This window comes from Aulostomus chinensis, chromosome 7 (assembly GCF_037954235.1).
Source record: "Aulostomus chinensis isolate RoL2024-O1b breed Wild chromosome 7, RoL_Achi_v1.0, whole genome shotgun sequence".
Taxonomy (NCBI): Eukaryota; Metazoa; Chordata; class Actinopteri; order Syngnathiformes; family Aulostomidae; genus Aulostomus; species Aulostomus chinensis.
The window spans coordinates 11,516,197-11,533,060 of NC_141326.1; the positions used below are offsets into that span (position 1 = coordinate 11,516,197).

Genomic DNA, 16,864 nt, shown 5'->3' on the forward strand with positions numbered 1-16,864 from the left:
CAGCATTTCCTCTTCGTGTTTTTCCATTGTGTGTCATTCTACCTAAATTTGCACAGCTTGTGACTTTGTGGTTGTGCGTAGTTTAGGCAGTGAAGACAGCAGTGACAGATTAACCTGCACTTGACCCACATGTGTACAGTTTCACTGACATCAAACACAACCCCATGATGACAGCCTTGATGATTCCCCCACAGGCATTTGATAAAATCCAGATTTTTCAGAAAAAGCAAGTCTTGCAGTCATTCACCTTTGAAAACAAGAGTCAATCCAAAGGCGGGGCACTGTGTCAGTATGTAGGATGTCAAACAATAGCAAAATAGGCCGCAGCCCTGCATACAGTACATGCACCTGGGCTATCACACGCACGCACGCACGCACACACACACACACACACACACACACACACACACACACACACACACACACACACACACACACCCTAACCCTACTCCCATTCATATGGACAGCCTAACCTAAATCCTAATCCTAATCCTGACCCTAATTAATGAATGCCTAACCCTAACCTTACCCTAACCTCAGTTCACACCTGAACTCTTTAAGCAGGAGCTCAGAAAGTGCATTGTGCCTCCATCCAGAAGGTAACACAAACCAGGTGTACACACACACACACACACACACACACACATATATATATATATACATATATATATATATATATATATACATATATATATATATATATATATATACATATATATATATATATATATATATATATATATATATATATATATATATATATATATATATATACACATGACTGCTTACTGCACTATTAATGTCCCCTGAGAGTCAACCAGATCGACCCCCCCCCCATTTCTAATCTACCCATCCTTTCCTTCAACACCTCCCCCATCCTCAATTTCTCCATCCCTCCTTCCATCCTCTCCCTGGTGACTACATCACCCCCCAAGCATGGCAGCTGTGTCCTCCTGTAGGCATTACATCACTACAAGAGCAGTCTTGTTACTGATCCCTTGACAACCAGCTCTATCCACACACACACACACACACACACACACACACGCGCGTGCGCGCGCATGTACAAGCACAAATGCAGATCTTACCCATCCCTAACCCCGGCAGCAGTGTCCCCTGAATCTTCCTCTCACCTTGCTTGGTTCCTCCAAACATGGTTGCAGCAACACACAGACACGCGCACACACACACAACACACACAACACACACGCATGAACTCACAGTATTCGTCACCCTAAAGCTCCTCTATCCGAAGAATGACATCTCCTCTTCCCGTGATATCCTGACAGATGATCTGTGGTGTAGAATGACGCTCCTGTCGCTGCCTATCTCACCGGGAGGAAGGGGGGACATGCACTGATGATATATATGAAACAACAAAAAAGACATTTTTATTACATTATAATGTTTGCAAACTTGTTTCGGTTGCATTGGCCATTATAGATTTGACAGTTAGGGCACAATTGCCTCAAAACCACAAGTGTATCACATCTCCAGATGTCCTAAAAAAATAAATGGATGTTTATACATCGAAAAGCAAAATGACAGCACTTTACTGATGAGAAAAAAATCAGTATGGAGATACTCATATAGCAAATTAATAATGTGTATGTTCTGTAAGAAATGAGTGTAATACTCAATATTCTAGTCAACACGTCAGTCTTTCTGACTAGATGTTTCACTCTTGAAGGTAATTGTTTATGTTAGATTTAGTCATGATTTAAACGTCATAATCAGATTTTTAAAAAAGTCCATAGAACGACGTCAGGGTACAGATTTGCACGAAACTAGAAAGCTTTGTCACATGTTTCTACGAAACAAAATATGAAATGCTTGTTTCATGTGCAGGTTTGATCGAATTTGGCATAATGTAACATAGGCTACATAATATATAGTATGTGTAATATAATTAAAAGATATGACGATTATTTTAGCACTCAGTATCACCAATTAACAAAACCACTCTCAATGTTGGCTGTAATGTGAAACAAATCACACTTGGATTCTAACTTCTCTCCCCACCCCCAGCTCATGTCAGCTCTAAATGATCTTAGCCACAATCTAACAGCCTCAACTCTGCTTGTTTGTACATGCGTGATATTTGTTCTCCATTACAGAATCACTCTCTACAAACCGTGTGGCTTCCCGTCTAAAGAATTTATGCCATGTTGTCCTCTTTGGTCTGTACACACCGTCTGTGCTTCTGTCGCACAGCACTATCTCACACTCGTCTCCACTTCCCCCTTTGTCCGTTAAGGCGAGTACGTATGTGTGTTTGTGTGTGTGTGTAAACTGAGCGTTGTCCCAGTAACAATTTATCTACCATTAAAGCATGTTGTAAATCTAAGAGATGTCAAAGGAGGGGGTGCCCAGAGTGACCATACCACCTATTTCTGTCGCAGCAGGGAACACATGTGCAGTCAATAAGACGGGCCGGCTGTCATTTATAGTGTCTTGGCTGTAATCCTCTAATTAACACACCTACTATTCTGAGCCCTGTTACCCTGCTGAGGACTAGGGGAGGAGGAGAGGGGGTATAAAGAGAGCATTTGGCACTTTGACCATTAAAACATCAGCGGCTATTTTGTGTTGTTGCTGTTGGCTCGCACTGCTGTGGTTTCGCAGGTGTTAGGAAGCCCGCTGTATGTTTCAAAGCTGGTCTATGGCCTCAAGCCAAATTCGCAGAATAACCAACCATCACCGGGGTGATTGGTGTGTTTGAGGCATAGTGTCCCAAGTTGACCAGGTAGGTAGAACACCTCCTGCAACCAGCAAATGTGCACAGGCATGACTAATCATCGCCCTGAATCTCAGCTGCATAATTCAGAATATCCTCAGAGGAAGAATGTTTTTAATAGAAGGACTTAAAGGGAAATAATCTTCCATAGAAATTAGATTATATACATACAACATGTACCCTAGGCCCTCTTAGTGGCACCCATCACTGACATTTAGTTACAGAAGCTTTGACAGCAATGAAATTCACTTCCTTGTAGCCATTGAGAATCTTCTAGCGCCCTGATTGTTGCTGTAGTTCAAGCTCTTTTGAGTTTTGCTTGAGTCCATATTTCAATGGTACATTTCAACTCTCCAAAAGTTTTGAATGGGACTTACAGGTGCACTAAGCCTTGTATCATGGTGTCGGCGCGATTTCATTTTTGTCTCAAATCGTAGGCGTCTCCCCTTGATCTGCTAGCTGCCTGCCCCCTGAATACACAATGAAAAAGTCCAGTCTCTGGAGACAACACAGGGCTGAGAAACGTTAAACAAACACTGAGTGCACAGGATGTTCACATAAAAGTAAAAACCATGTCCCAATCAATCACCGACAAGATGGTTGGGGATGGGGGGGTTCGTGCGGGTGCATACATTGGGGAATAAACAGAGTTGATTGAATAGCGTAGTAGCTATGACACTTGTATGCTATTTTTTAGTGTGTAATTCTTAGCTTACTCTACAGTATACGTCCTAGTTAGCATAGATTCCAGGAAGGACAAATCTACAAGAACCGTCCCTTTATCATAAGCTCATAAAGCTCATAAAATAATTTTAAATACATCAGCTGTAACTCATAACCTAATATCGCAAAGATGTTGTATAAAGACTTAGAATATAAATTTACCCACCGAACAGTTGGAGTTTCTCACTCATCTTAGTGACGATAGCACTGCAGAGGTCCAGTCCATGTCGATGCGCTTTCATGACATTTACAGAAACACGGAGGGAGGAGCAATTTTGCTCAGTTTTGTTTGCTATTTACATAGAACATCAAGGGAAGTGACGTCATGCAACAACTCTTAGTGCACCTCTGCATTGGCTTTCTCCTTGACCTTTGGGTTGCTACTTGGTCTTGGTTTTGATTTTGGCCAGTAGTAAAGGCAGAGACCACTTCAACAGATACAGGAACAGGTCAACCTGTTGCTCTTTAGATGTCTTTTTGGTGGTTTTTTTATGCTGATCACACAAACCCTTAAGACTTGTCTCATTGGGAACGCCATGTGAATTTCCCCATCGTGGGACTAATAAAGGAATATCTAATCTAATCTAATCTAATGTCCTGGAAGCATTTTAACAGTGTTATGACTTCAGAACAGCCATTTTCTAAATTTTTACATATTGTAGCTTCCAGAATTATTCTTTTTATTGTCATGATAATAAGAATAAAAAATAGAATAAAGGGTTTGTGAGCAACCCAGACATTATCACGACCAGGGGTTCCCTCAGCCAAAAGCAAGTGGAAGTTCTCTTGCATTACAGGGGCTGGATGTCTGTGCACATGTCTGGGATCATCACGGTAGCTGTGCTGTGAACATTTGTGTGCCGCTCGCAGCTAATGTGTGTTTGCTTATGGTTCAGCACCTTCATAAAACCTAAGGAGACCAATTTTAGTAAGTTTGTCATCACTAAGTGACCTATTTTCTCTGGCGAGGTCCCTCACTGACCCCCCCAGTTGAAGGGTGAGGGCGACATAAGGAGGTCCTCACCTGTTTGCGATCATTCAGGGGTCTCCGGTGATGAGATGAGGTCAGTTGGCAACACATCAAGACATCTTGTATAAGCTTATTTGAGTTTATCTTTGGAGCTGTGCTCACTGAGCAATGACTTCATGTACTGAAGCCCATCTGACCTTTCTGGAATGTATTTGGTGTAATGTGATGTGTCGACCTGAGACTCCGCAGACAGATGGACAGACAGACAGACAGGAAGGAAGGACGTTTGACTGGCTTATACCACACCTATTTCTCAGAAGTGAAATATTTTAGGCCTTTTTTTAATGTTCTGTTTATTTTGAAAACATAAATTCAAATAAATCCTCTTATTCTTTCCGTGATTTTTTTTTTCTTTTTTTTTGTTTTGTTTTGAAACTTATTTCAAACAGCTGTACCCGTGTAATGATTAGTTACATTCGGTCTCCTCCAGCAGATATGTTATATCCTTAGCTGCTGGCTTCCATAGCTGGACTTGTGGGTTACATGTTTGTCATTCCATAGTAAATTACCAAGAGTCTGTGGCCTGTCAGATGGATAATGGCTGCTGACCACAAGCGTGTTTGGTCTTCACATCACCTCTAGCCTTCTCTTGCTCTTGTCTGTTTGTGCCTCATCTTTTCCCTGCTCATCCCTTCTTTTAAGCATCACTTGTCTTTACATTATCATCTGCAAAGACAGAAATCATCATCCAAGCGCACTGGCCATGCAGTGAGGTCACACACACATTCAGACAGACATTGGTGTGTTCTTAAGACACCCACCTAGGTGAAGCTGTCGATCATCTAAGGGAATAAATGTCTGTTTATAAAAGTTTTGAAGGCTGATATTGATGTTTTATATGGATTATTAAAAAAATTGAATTCTCATTTCCACTTTGGAACAGTCCAGTTCAACGTGAACATATTTCAGATTAAACCTTTCAACCCTCTATTTTAAAAGCCAAGCTTTGTCCTCCGGTCTCAGGTGAAATACGCAGGGACAACATGTGAAGCTATTTGTTCGACCACCTGATAGTTATGTGGAGGCTGTCTTACCCTGATAGAGGCCTGCTCTGCAGCTAGGCCCCTGAGGTGGAAGCATATTTGTTGGGTGAGTAAGGAATGTGGTTACATGCCTTAGACATTAGCTATGACGGAGTGCTGGCTCCACAAGAGAGGGAGGGTGCAAGGGAGGTAGCAGAGGAGGAAGGGAGGGAGGGAGGGAAGAGGTCTGAGCTCACGGCAAGTGAGCTCATTCACCCTGAGCTGGAGGAGAGAGAGAGAGAGAGAGAGAGCAGCTCCGTCATCGTCTTTACAGCGAGAGTGAGAGGAGAGAGGGGAGGGAGAGGGAGGAGTGTAAGCCAGCGACTGAGCGAATGAGAGACGGAGAGAGCGGAGCAGCACAACAATAGTGGGCTGCTCTTCTGGCCGTGGACTCACAGAGACAGAGAGAGCGCTCAGCAAGACACACAGACACTCTGTGAGCCAGCTGCAGGCGGAATACAGCTGCCGCATTCGAACAGGCAGAACAGACTTTTGTTTTCTTCCCTGTCTCTCTGTGGCCGTCAGTCTTCACACAGCCGCAGTTACTAAATATTGACACAAGGATTTTTTTTGTGGTTGTACGTAGAGGATTTTGGCCACAAGTGGACTCGTTCATGGGCTTTTTGAGGAGAGTGTGCAGATATTTTTGACCAGTCTGCCTTTCTTTTTACTTTATAAGCTCCATCATCTTTGCTGACCACTGGAACAGCTGACCTCACCAGTGTGGACTTCAGCACTAGCAGGAGTTGTGTCGACTCGGGATCTCAAACCTCAGTCAGCCTTCTACAGTGTTTGCTTGTTTCTCTTAAATTTTTTTGTGTGGCTAGAGGGTTCCTCCATCCCTGAAATAATTGGAGCACCAGAACTTTTCCGCTGGCGTGTGTGTGCATGGGACAAAGTGTGATCTGGGGGATGCCTCTGGATGTGGTGATTGCCCCAGCAGAGGATTGCTTTTGGCCGGACCTGCAGGACACAGACATGAGGCTGAAGATCAGGGTCCGCCGGATGAAGGAGGGGAGAGAGCTTCGAGGTGTGTATCCACCTGGACACAAAGAGGGAGAAGTGATGTGTGATTGCATGCTTGCAAGAGGAGAGTTATATTGATCAGAGCAGGAAACATGTGCAGGCCCTCGTGTGCAGTGATGAAAGAGTGACGATATTAAGAAAAATATGTATTCTAATGTAACAGCATGCTTTCTGTCAGCACTGCAGGGTACAAAGGTACAGGGGCCTCCCAAGTGTTTTAGTGGAAATGAAAGAAAGCTGTGAAGTGAATTTTAAGGAGGTGTGCTGGATAATAGTGGTATTTTCACCAGGCTGACTGAATATAATGTGGAGACTCAGCCCAACCTGCTAATTGTTTTCTCTCGTATTTGTTTGCACAGTTAATGTGTTTAGAAACAGAAAAAAAGGAAGAAGGGGGATTAGGAGGATGACATCATGAAGATGAGAGGCAGTGAAGAGGAAAGAGAGGAGAGAAAAAAGGACTCAGGGAGGAAGAATGAAGGCTGTGACCCGCGCGATGACATAGTGCTCACGCTCTCTCAGCCTGTGGTCATTGAGATGTAAAACTATCACAAAGGCTCTTTCTCTTTCTTCCCGTCTGCTCTTGGCTTTTCTTGCTCGCTCACTGGCTCGCTTTCTGCAGAATGGTGTCTTGTGGAGATTAGGTTATCAATATGTGTGCAGTGTGCACTGCAGGTGTTTAACATAACACCTTTTCCCACAGAGGGATGAGGCAATGCAGAGCAATGGTGCTGTGGAAAAATCACTTTTACACACCAATTCAGTTGCATGCACACGACACTGAAACACAGCCATTTCATCATGTCATTTCATGCTATAAATATGTGCGTGCATGCGTGTGTGCGTGCGTGTTAGCAGTTCATGTCTACAGAGTCAGGCTGTGCTGCTGCAAGAGTCAAACTTGTGAGCTCAGAAAAAGCAAATACATCACATTTGCCATGAGGCGGTGAAAATAAAATAGTTTTGTCACAGGTTATTTTCAGGCAGTTTAACACGCCCCCTTGCAGCACAGACTTGTGAACAGAGTCTAGATTACAGCAGGGTAGAGCCTGCCATATTGTAATACTGTAGCACTGCTGAAACAGCGATTGATCAAAGTGACATATCACCGCTATCTGTCCGCCAAGATAGAGGAACAATAAACAGTTTAACCATCAGCCAGGACGGCGTGTTAATCATACAGTTCCTCCCAGCAGACCATCAACATGACGCCTGCATAGAAAAGCAATGACCTCATCCTCCTATCTCATCTACGGGCCGTCAATCTAGACCTTTCTGACAGAAGCCACTATCAACCGCCCATTCTAGCCCCTAAAACACACACTCTGCCATCACTCCTCCGGGCTGCAATACAGCCTTTGTGGAGCTGAGTGGGACATGTGTGCAATGATGTCATGTTGGGAGGGATGGGGATGGGGAGGAGGGGTTGGGGGTCACATTGAGATGCTAATGTCCCCTCATAGTTGAGGGGACAGCTGGAGGGGCACAGAGGATGGCGTCATGTCTCTCTCGATATGAACCACATCGGAGGGAGATGGAAGGGTGCGGGGTAGTCATTCAGGCAGATATATGCCTGCGGGGTGTGTGTGTGTGTGTGTGTGTGTGTGTGTGTGTGTGTGTGTCCTTTTCATTAACAAAGTTAAAGAGGGCAACTGAAAACCACACAGGCTGCACAGACACTAACACACAGTGAGGTGGGTGTGAGGGGTGAGCTTGCATTGACGAGGCATTCAATTGTACCAGTAGCAGTGATGTAACAGCAGGCTGGCAGGTGTTGCGCTGCCCTGTCCAACCACTCAGTATCTCTGAGATTCTGCCCCCATTCATCTCTCAGCTCCCTGTGTTGATTCATAAAGCAGCACAGAGCCTAAGTTCGATCCAAATCTTCTCCCTAATACACCCAGCCCTCACCTTTAAATCGACACATGGCTATTAAGTTGGGAAATGAGTGACGAAGAAGAGGACCGCCGCTCGCACCAGTGAACAAAGAAGGCCCCGAGCGCTCTGCTCTGACAGGGGAAGGAGGGGGAAAATAAGCAGTTGCATAAGTGATGAAGTGGGCAGAGGAAAACGGAAAAAGGAAGTCAGTGCTGGCTAGCGCTGCCATTGGCGACACAGTGCCCTCTTTCCCGGCTGTGTGTGTGTGTGTTGTTGGTTTTTTTTTTTTTAGGGCTTTAGTGTTCAGAATGTGGTTGGTCACATCCTGTATAAGTCAGTTTTTTAGAGGGGTCGTCCTAAAAGTGATGTGTGAAGGTATTTTCCTCATAACTTCAACAAAATTAATTTTCTGCCTGAAGTTTTTGCTCCTGAAACTCTGAAGTTAGACAGTGTCAGGTTTATCTCTTGAGTACAGAGCAGAGTTCCCGTCTGCTAATTATCACGCTGCACTGAAGGTGAACTCATCTTTCCCCAGTTGACTTTCTGATGTCATCGTCATAGACAGCTGGGCTGGTGTGTGTCACTGGGTATTTTCAGTGACCTCAGTGTGAGTGTACAGTTTGTTTATGTGTACGCTTTGTGTTCTTCAGATTGGAATGGACATATGTGTCATCGTTGTCTTTTGGAGAATGTGAGGCCATGTCTCTTGGTTGTTTAGCGCATCCTGGGGTGTGTGTGTGTGTGCCCATCATGTGCCCTTTGGATACTCATGTCTGTGTGTTTTAGTCCATCGTGACAACTCTCAAGGGGACATGATGAGCCAATGGTCATCCTTAGCTGTCCTTTCCTGTCGTCATGGCAACTTTTAAGTAAAGGGAGGTCAGGTGACGATAACACCCTACCTCCTGTGTGACTAACGTCCATTAGTGCCAGCAGTTTAACGCCATGACTACAAGGAAGGTGATTGTAAGTGTGTTGACGTAATGTCACTGTAATGTAATAGTTCTTAAAAAAAGCAGGCAGACCCACTCAGCCCAGCTCTCTTATCTCTGGGTTTAGTCGTCCTTCATGCCAGTAACTCCTTCCTCACTCTCCCATTCTCACACACAATGGTTTCACCAGTCTTCCTGCTGTTTCTGTTTGTTGAACAACAGATGATGTCAGCTACATAAATCCCTCCTGTAATTATTGATACATACACACTAGAGCAAAGGCAAGACCATTTTTAGAGCATGTTTATTCTTGTGTTCTCCTCCCTTCATACACACTTTCTCTTCACCCTGTTGTCTCCACGAGGAACATCCTGTCTTCTGTCCTTCTAACAACTCTCTAACAATATCCACCCAGAAAGAAGGAAATAGTTACAGTGTGACGTTAGGCCTTTCTTGTTGCTCTACTGTCTCCAGGAACATACGGCTTCCTCACACTGATACAGCATATAGGTGCAGCTATATGTAGCAATTTTTATTTTCTGTACTTTTGAAGTCCACACACAGACATACACACACTCCCAACCACAACTTTGGGATCAGTAGCAGCAGAAAAGAACTTCCTATCCTCACTCTGTTTTATCAATTGCTGACTCAGAAGCACCACCCATAGGATCACTAGAGGAATGTAAGTCAAAAGTCTGTTTAGTCTTCTCTACAGAGGTCAAAGGGTTGGCTCAGAGAGTCTCTCTCTTCTTGAATTATGCATTATTATTAGCATTGGAGTTATCTGATCACTCGCCTCTGCATCTATCCAACCCCCCCACAAGAGCACTGATGTCATTGCTCCGCTGGTTGCCATTAATAGCAGGAAACATTTTCACATTCCACTTAAAGGGACAGTGCACCTTGAATACTACTGGGTCAGGAGGATGCTCCTAGCCAGCCTGCTCGCTGGCTTCTCAGACCCTGCACTGTAGTCAAATTGCTCAAAGGACCAACGCTCCACTTCTATCCATTTGTGCACATTGTCTGTACCCTCAATGTTGCGTTTGTTGAGTTCACAATACATGCTGCTGACACTGTGCTGTGTGTGTATTTGTGTGTGTGTGTCCCTGCCAGCATTTGCGCGGATGGGTGTGTGTTTCAACGAAAGGCAACGTCCTGCCTGCACTTTGTGCTACTTTAGAATAGTGATGTCATGTCTCACTCTGTTACTCTACTGTGTGTGTGTGTGTGTGCGTGCATTTGTGTGTGTGTGTGTGTGTGTGTGTGTGTGTGTGTGTGTGTGTGTGTGAGAGAGAGAGAGAGAGAGAGAGAGAGAGAGAGATATCCCAGATTGGGTCAGGCAGGGCTGAACCTAGATTAGGTTCTAATCTCCTTTCTGGGGCTCAAGCTTTCCTTGAAGCACTTGCCTCCTTTCTCCACACTCCTCAGTGAGGTCATTACCCACTGAATACAAACACACACACACACACACACTTAACCCCCACCTCTTCTCTTTGGCCCCCGCCCTGTAGTTATACAACCGCAGTACTGCAAAGTAATGATGAGTGTCGATATTTGCGTGAGTGTGTGCAGGAACGGGCAAGCAGTGCGTGCGTGCGTGCGTGTGTGTGTGTGTGTGTGTGTGTCTGTGTGTGTGTGTGTGTGTGTGTGTGTGTGTGTGTGTGTGTGTGTGTGTGTGTGTAGCACAAAATTAATAAGAGGCAGTGAAAGTAAAAATTGAGCATATGTTGCCTGGAAGATTATGTGATCTTCAGATTGTGCTCTTGGAGCATATCATCCCTCTTGTGTGTGTGTGTGCACATGTATTGCTGTGTGTGTGTGTCTGTGTCTGTGTGCAGGCGTGTGCACAGGCCGGTTGTCAGGGGGATGATTCTGGGCCTCTGTCCTGGCCCTGCACCTGTGGCCTCTCTCATTCCCCCAGCCTGACGCAATGCACTTCTACAGGACATGAGCTCATGCAGGAAACAGAGCCACACACACACACATATACACATATGCCAAAAGTGGAGCCGCCTGCCTCTTAAAGGGCCAGACAGGCACATTCCTGGCCACCCGGCAGTTAACCTAACTAGCACACAGAAGAACAAGAGAGCCTCTTTCTTGCTCCTGTTGCACTAAGCAGGACCCAGACATTGTAGCACAGATTCACCTCTAAAAGTCTGTGTCCATCTGCTCCACTAATCCTGGGGCAGTGTTTTTTCTTCTTTATAGACTTTGCAGTGATCCCAGTATGTGGTGTGACTGGTCTGCTGTCTGGAAAACTATTAGTGTAACTAACCAGCTCTCCCCTGTCTCTGCAGGAGGCTTTGCTGCGTTCTCCTCATGTTTCCCCGGCCTGTGTGAAGGGAAGCCAGCCACTGCTCTGCCTATGAGCTTGTCCCAGCCCTGCTTGCCTGTGGCTAATGTAGGGCCCACTCGCATCCTGCCACATCTCTACCTAGGGTCACAGAAAGACGTCCTCAACAAGGTTTGTATAGATAGTAATGCATAGAAACACATATTATTTGGGGTATTTTTTACTCATTTCATCCCTTTCAAATCCAATTACCTTCATCTCTGCAGGATCTGATGGCTCAGAATGGTATCACCTATGTGCTAAATGCCAGCAACACCTGCCCCAAGCCAGACTTTATCAGCGAGAGTCACTTCATGCGTATCCCAGTTAATGACAACTACTGCGAAAAACTCCTTCCGTGGCTCGACAAAACCAACGAATTCATCGGTAAGAGTGTACAATGAATGGAACAAACTATTGTGTGTGAGTTGAGTACAAAGCAGGAGGAAGTGAATTCATCTCAAATTATTTGTTGAAGAATGCAAGAAACTCAATACCACACATGCACACATTGTCACTAATGATAAACGTTCACGTGCAGCACATGTAACAATAGCAATAGGCACAACACATCCGCTCAAGTGACCTCCTGTACTCTTCCAGGAAATGCCAGTTTGCTCTCAATAGGTCTTAATTGTCTCCCGACTTTGTGCCGAAGATGAGCCCTGTCAGCGATCTGTGTTGTTATGTACATGTGTGTAGTTGTGTGTATTCATACCTGTTTGTCTCCCCCTCCCCAACAGACAAAGCTAAGGTGTCAAACTGCAGAGTCATTGTGCACTGCCTGGCTGGAATCTCGCGTTCAGCAACCATCGCTATTGCATACATCATGAAGACAATGGGCCTGTCATCAGATGATGCCTACAGGTACTTTAGCTCCTCCCATCCACCACCAGCTGAGCTAAGGTGTCAGGCCCAGTAAAAAGAGAGAAATGTTAGATTTTCTCCTCCTCTCCCCTTCCCAGTCATGAGAAATGAAACTGTTAAACAGCAGCAAGTAGGGTGCCCAGATAACTTTCAGCTCGTATTGAATGATTCTGACTTAAGAGCTCAGACATAGTTGAAATCGTTACACATGACCACACCTTTTGCATAGGTGACCCTGATAATGCTTCTCTGTAACTAATACTGTCAAACTGTTTCCTCCTGACAGGTTTGTAAAGGACCGAAGGCCGTCCATATCCCCCAACTTCAACTTCCTTGGTCAGCTGCTGGAGTTTGAGAAGGGTCTGCGATTACTTCAAGCTTTAACTTCAAGCTCTGATGACAAGATGTCAGAGGGTAACACTAAACAAAATACAGAAGTTCACGGGGTCAACGAGATGAACGGTCACCATAGCAACGGTGACTCGTCTGTGATAGAGCCACAAACCCCAGCAGAACCCAAGCTACCATCGCCCACTTCCCTCCAACAAGGCTTCAATGGCCTGCACCTCTCGGCAGAGAGGATCATGGACACTAACCGGCTCAAACGCTCCTTCTCTTTGGACATTAAGTCGGTATATTCCCCCAACAGTCCCCACTGCCTCAACATGGCTCCCACACACTCTGAAGACGTCCCCAAGCTGTGCAAACTTGACAGCCCAGGAACAGGTACCTCAAATGGTGTCTGCTCCCAGTCTCCCGTCCTAGACAGTCCCTGCTCCTCCGATTCCCCGTTCCCCTCACCAGGCAGCGGTGGCAGTATCGGAGGGTTGGGGCTTGGAGGAAGTGAAGTAGCCCATCGGTCTGGTTCCTCCTCATCCAGACCCAGGAGAAAAGCCAAGCACAGTTCTGGCAGTTCCCCAGTCCACTTCCAACAACACCACCACCCACCCCAGTCCCTTAGCCTGTCACTAGACCACAAGAACCCAAGCTTGGATGAGAACGCGAAAGGCTCCCTGCTCCTGTCACTACCGTCCCTGCCCAATGTGGGATCCGGGGCTATGTGGACCAAACATAGAGACACTGTCCAGGCCACCACTCCAGTCACTCCTGTCACCCCCACCACAGATGCCCCCTGGCACTTTGGAGCAGAGGAGGGCGGTGAGGGAGAGATGGAGCTGGGAGGAGGAGGGGAAATAAGGGGAGGAGAGACATCGGTCAGGTTCGGGAGCAGCTCGGCATATGTGTCGTTTGGTTGCAGTGAGGGTGTGCGGTTACGAGACAAACCTCCAAAAGAGAAGCTTGCAGCACCGCAGAGAGACAAGCGGGAGTCCACGTCGTCGTCCACAGTGACCATGTCCAACAGCGCTAACACCAATGGGTCTGCGTCAGAGAAACAGTTCAAGCGGCGCAGCTGTCAGATGGAATTCGAAGAGAGCATTGCAGAGACGCGGTCCCGGGAAGAACTGGGAAAGATCGGAAAACAGTCCAGCTTCTCTGGGAGCTTAGAAATCATCGAGGTGTCCTGACAGATAATGGACATGACCAACATTGTCCGTTGGGGGCAAAGTGGACCTGGTTAGAGGGAGTACAAGAGGCGGACCTTTGAAAGGAAGCAAAAGAGGGATTTTTTTGTGCTCCCCTCATAGACAGTGTTAAGGACACTAACTGAGAGAAGGACAAGTTAATGTGAAAAGGTCAGCAAGTGAACTAGTATTCACACTCGGACTGCCTGAGACGTGGTGCTGAGCATACCATAACCATCCTGAACTCTCATAAAAACCTGAAGTACAGTGCGGGGGGGGGGGGGTAACAGGGGTGATAATAGGTACTGAAACTCTTCATTTTCTGAGCTCTGTCACAGATTTAAAAAAAAAAAAAAAAAAGACCCAGAGCACATGTCATGTTGCATCATTACTATATAGAATAACCCTATTTTGACAGAGTTTGGACACAAACTGCTTGTGGTCAAATGGAGAGTAGCTCCAGTGGGTGTATAGCTTGTGATTTGAACCCCTCCCAAAGCTCTGCCCCAATGTCTGAAAGCCTCCGAATCTCGCACGGCTATGTCTTTCCCAGTGGCTCCACCTGCTAAAGACTGAAGAGCGTAACATCAAGAGCCGAGTCGTTGACAGCACGTTCATCACAGCACAAAGCAGACAGGAGCTGCTGACCCCCCCCCCCCCCCCGTCTCTCTCTCTCTCTCTCTCTCTCTCTCTCTCTCTCTCTCTCTATACCAAGGACTTCATGAGTGGATCCAAAACAATGAAGGAGCTCAGCGTTTTAATGAAAAAGACTTTGAGTTGAACATACACACACATTAAAGCACAGTGTGTCTTTTCTGACTTAAGCTCCCTCGTTTCCAGTGTTAACAGTGTGGTGGGACGGTGACGAAGTTATTGACCCCTCAGCTCTTTTATAGACTCTTCTCAACCCCCATCCCACTGCTCCCAGCCTCCGTCTTATGGTCGCCACTGAGCATGCACCAGAGAGGCTGACGACAGACAGACAAATACTATATATACAATATGAATATATATAGCAATTTTAATGGACTTCTTTTTGTTCAGTTATAGTTTTAATTTATTGTATTGGTTCATTCTGGTAATGAGAAATAATATAATGTTTTGTGGATTTATTTCTTTATTTCTTTTGTTTGATCATTATTATTATTATTATTATTATTATTATTTGCTGTATGGTATTTATGAACACATACAAATACACACATTCAACAAATTCAAGCAAGCAATATGTGCTGTTCCTTCTTTTGGGGAGAGTGATGTATGACTTTGAAATGCACTTTTTTTTTCTGTTTTCTGGTAACCAAGTCACACCCTCACCACACCATATTCTGACAAATACACGGCCTCTGTTTGGTGTAAGGGGGGATGGTGCAGACATCCTAAAAGTGAGATTTTAAAGAACGAAATCTCCTCTCACGTGGCTCACCTGCTGCGCGTATATCTGCATTGATCACAAGTGAGGGCAACAACAGTTTCATGGAGTTTGCATAAATGCACGCTCAAGTGTCTTCTCCGAGCCAGCACCAGTCTGACATCACCCCGGCATGCCCCCACCAAAGCTGAACACAACACACACACACACACACACACACACACACACACACACACACACACACACACACACCCTACACTGTATGCACCTACACTTATATTCACACAGGTAATCATAGGCCCTATACACACACACACACACACACATAGACACACACACATACATGCACACACACTCTTTTGTTCATTCTCAGGGGATCTTTCAGTGAGCCAAGCCCGGCACTGGGTACACAGCTGCTGGTACATCAGCAAAATGCATGTAAAGCATCATCACTTTCTCTTTCTCAGTCTTTTATTGCTCTTATTTCTTATTTTCCCAAAGCTTTGATTAAAAAAAACAGCAAAATGGAAAAGAAAAAAAAGGATCTTGGTGTCCTGAGGTGAAAGAAGTGAAAATGTTGCTCTCCTGGTGCGAGATGGTTATTTATTTATAATGTAAAATGTGTTTTCCTTTGACCCTTGATTAGCTTTTCTTTCTGGTGACCTTTGACCTTTGTGCTGCTGCAGCTTCCTTAAGTTCAGATAGATACCCATGTCCACCCCCACTCACCCCCTGAGGCTCAATCAACCTCTCCCTCCTTCATATATTTTTAAGAAATGTTAGAATTATTTATGACATGTAACAAAGATGATGCAGGCTGTCCCATTTGCTAAATCTGTTGTTATTGAATTATTATTATATTATTATCATCATTATTATTATTATTAATATTATGTTGTTGTGTAAATAGCAACACATCTAAGAACACTGATGAATTTAGATGAGTTTTTAAAAGAACATCCTGATACCTAGGCTGCTTGATGCTAAAATACCTCAGGTTCTATTGAAAGGCTTTTCCTTCCCCTGTACATGTTTTGTGAAAATGAGACAAAAATACAGACATGGCAAAATACAAACTCTTCTCTGCTTCCTCTTCTTCTTCTTGTGTGCTTGCGTGAGAGTTACAGTGGGCTGGTGAGGGAATTCCTCTGAAACGCATGTAGTTGTTACACCATCCGAAGTCCTGGAGTCTCCTTATTGATTTTTTGTTTTACAAACTCCACTCCAACCACAAAACACATCTTCATTGATTTTTTTTTTTTTTCCTCAGATAGCTCCAGTGCCACATGCTGATGGGATGGTGAATTATTTAATAGGAATGATGAATTCAGAATTACTTCCAGGAGATAAGGCCTACATTATTATGAACCAAACGGGGGGGGAGTTGAGGATCCCGACGAATCCTAAGCAAGA

At 45.0% G+C, this 16,864-nt stretch overlaps 1 protein-coding gene across 5 annotated transcripts in view; it reads left to right on the plus strand.

The window, feature by feature from the left end:
* The window catches only part of dusp8a (dual specificity phosphatase 8a), a 44,166-nt gene extending 29,702 nt beyond the window's left edge, over positions 1–14,464 (plus strand). For 4 of the 5 annotated variants that reach the window (XM_086208398.1, XM_086208401.1, XM_086208399.1 and 1 more), the window contains exons 4-7: positions 11,655–11,821; positions 11,917–12,076; positions 12,433–12,556; positions 12,843–14,464. In XM_086208398.1, coding sequence (XP_086064524.1) covers positions 11,655–11,821; positions 11,917–12,076; positions 12,433–12,556; positions 12,843–14,082 — 1,691 coding nt within the window. In that variant the 3' untranslated portion in view covers positions 14,083–14,464. Of the gene's footprint in view, positions 1–5,818; positions 6,543–11,654; positions 11,822–11,916; positions 12,077–12,432; positions 12,557–12,842 lie in introns of those variants that run through there. The other variant, XM_086208402.1, reaches the window with a different exon arrangement.
* The last annotated feature ends 2,400 nt before the right edge of the window (positions 14,465–16,864 follow it).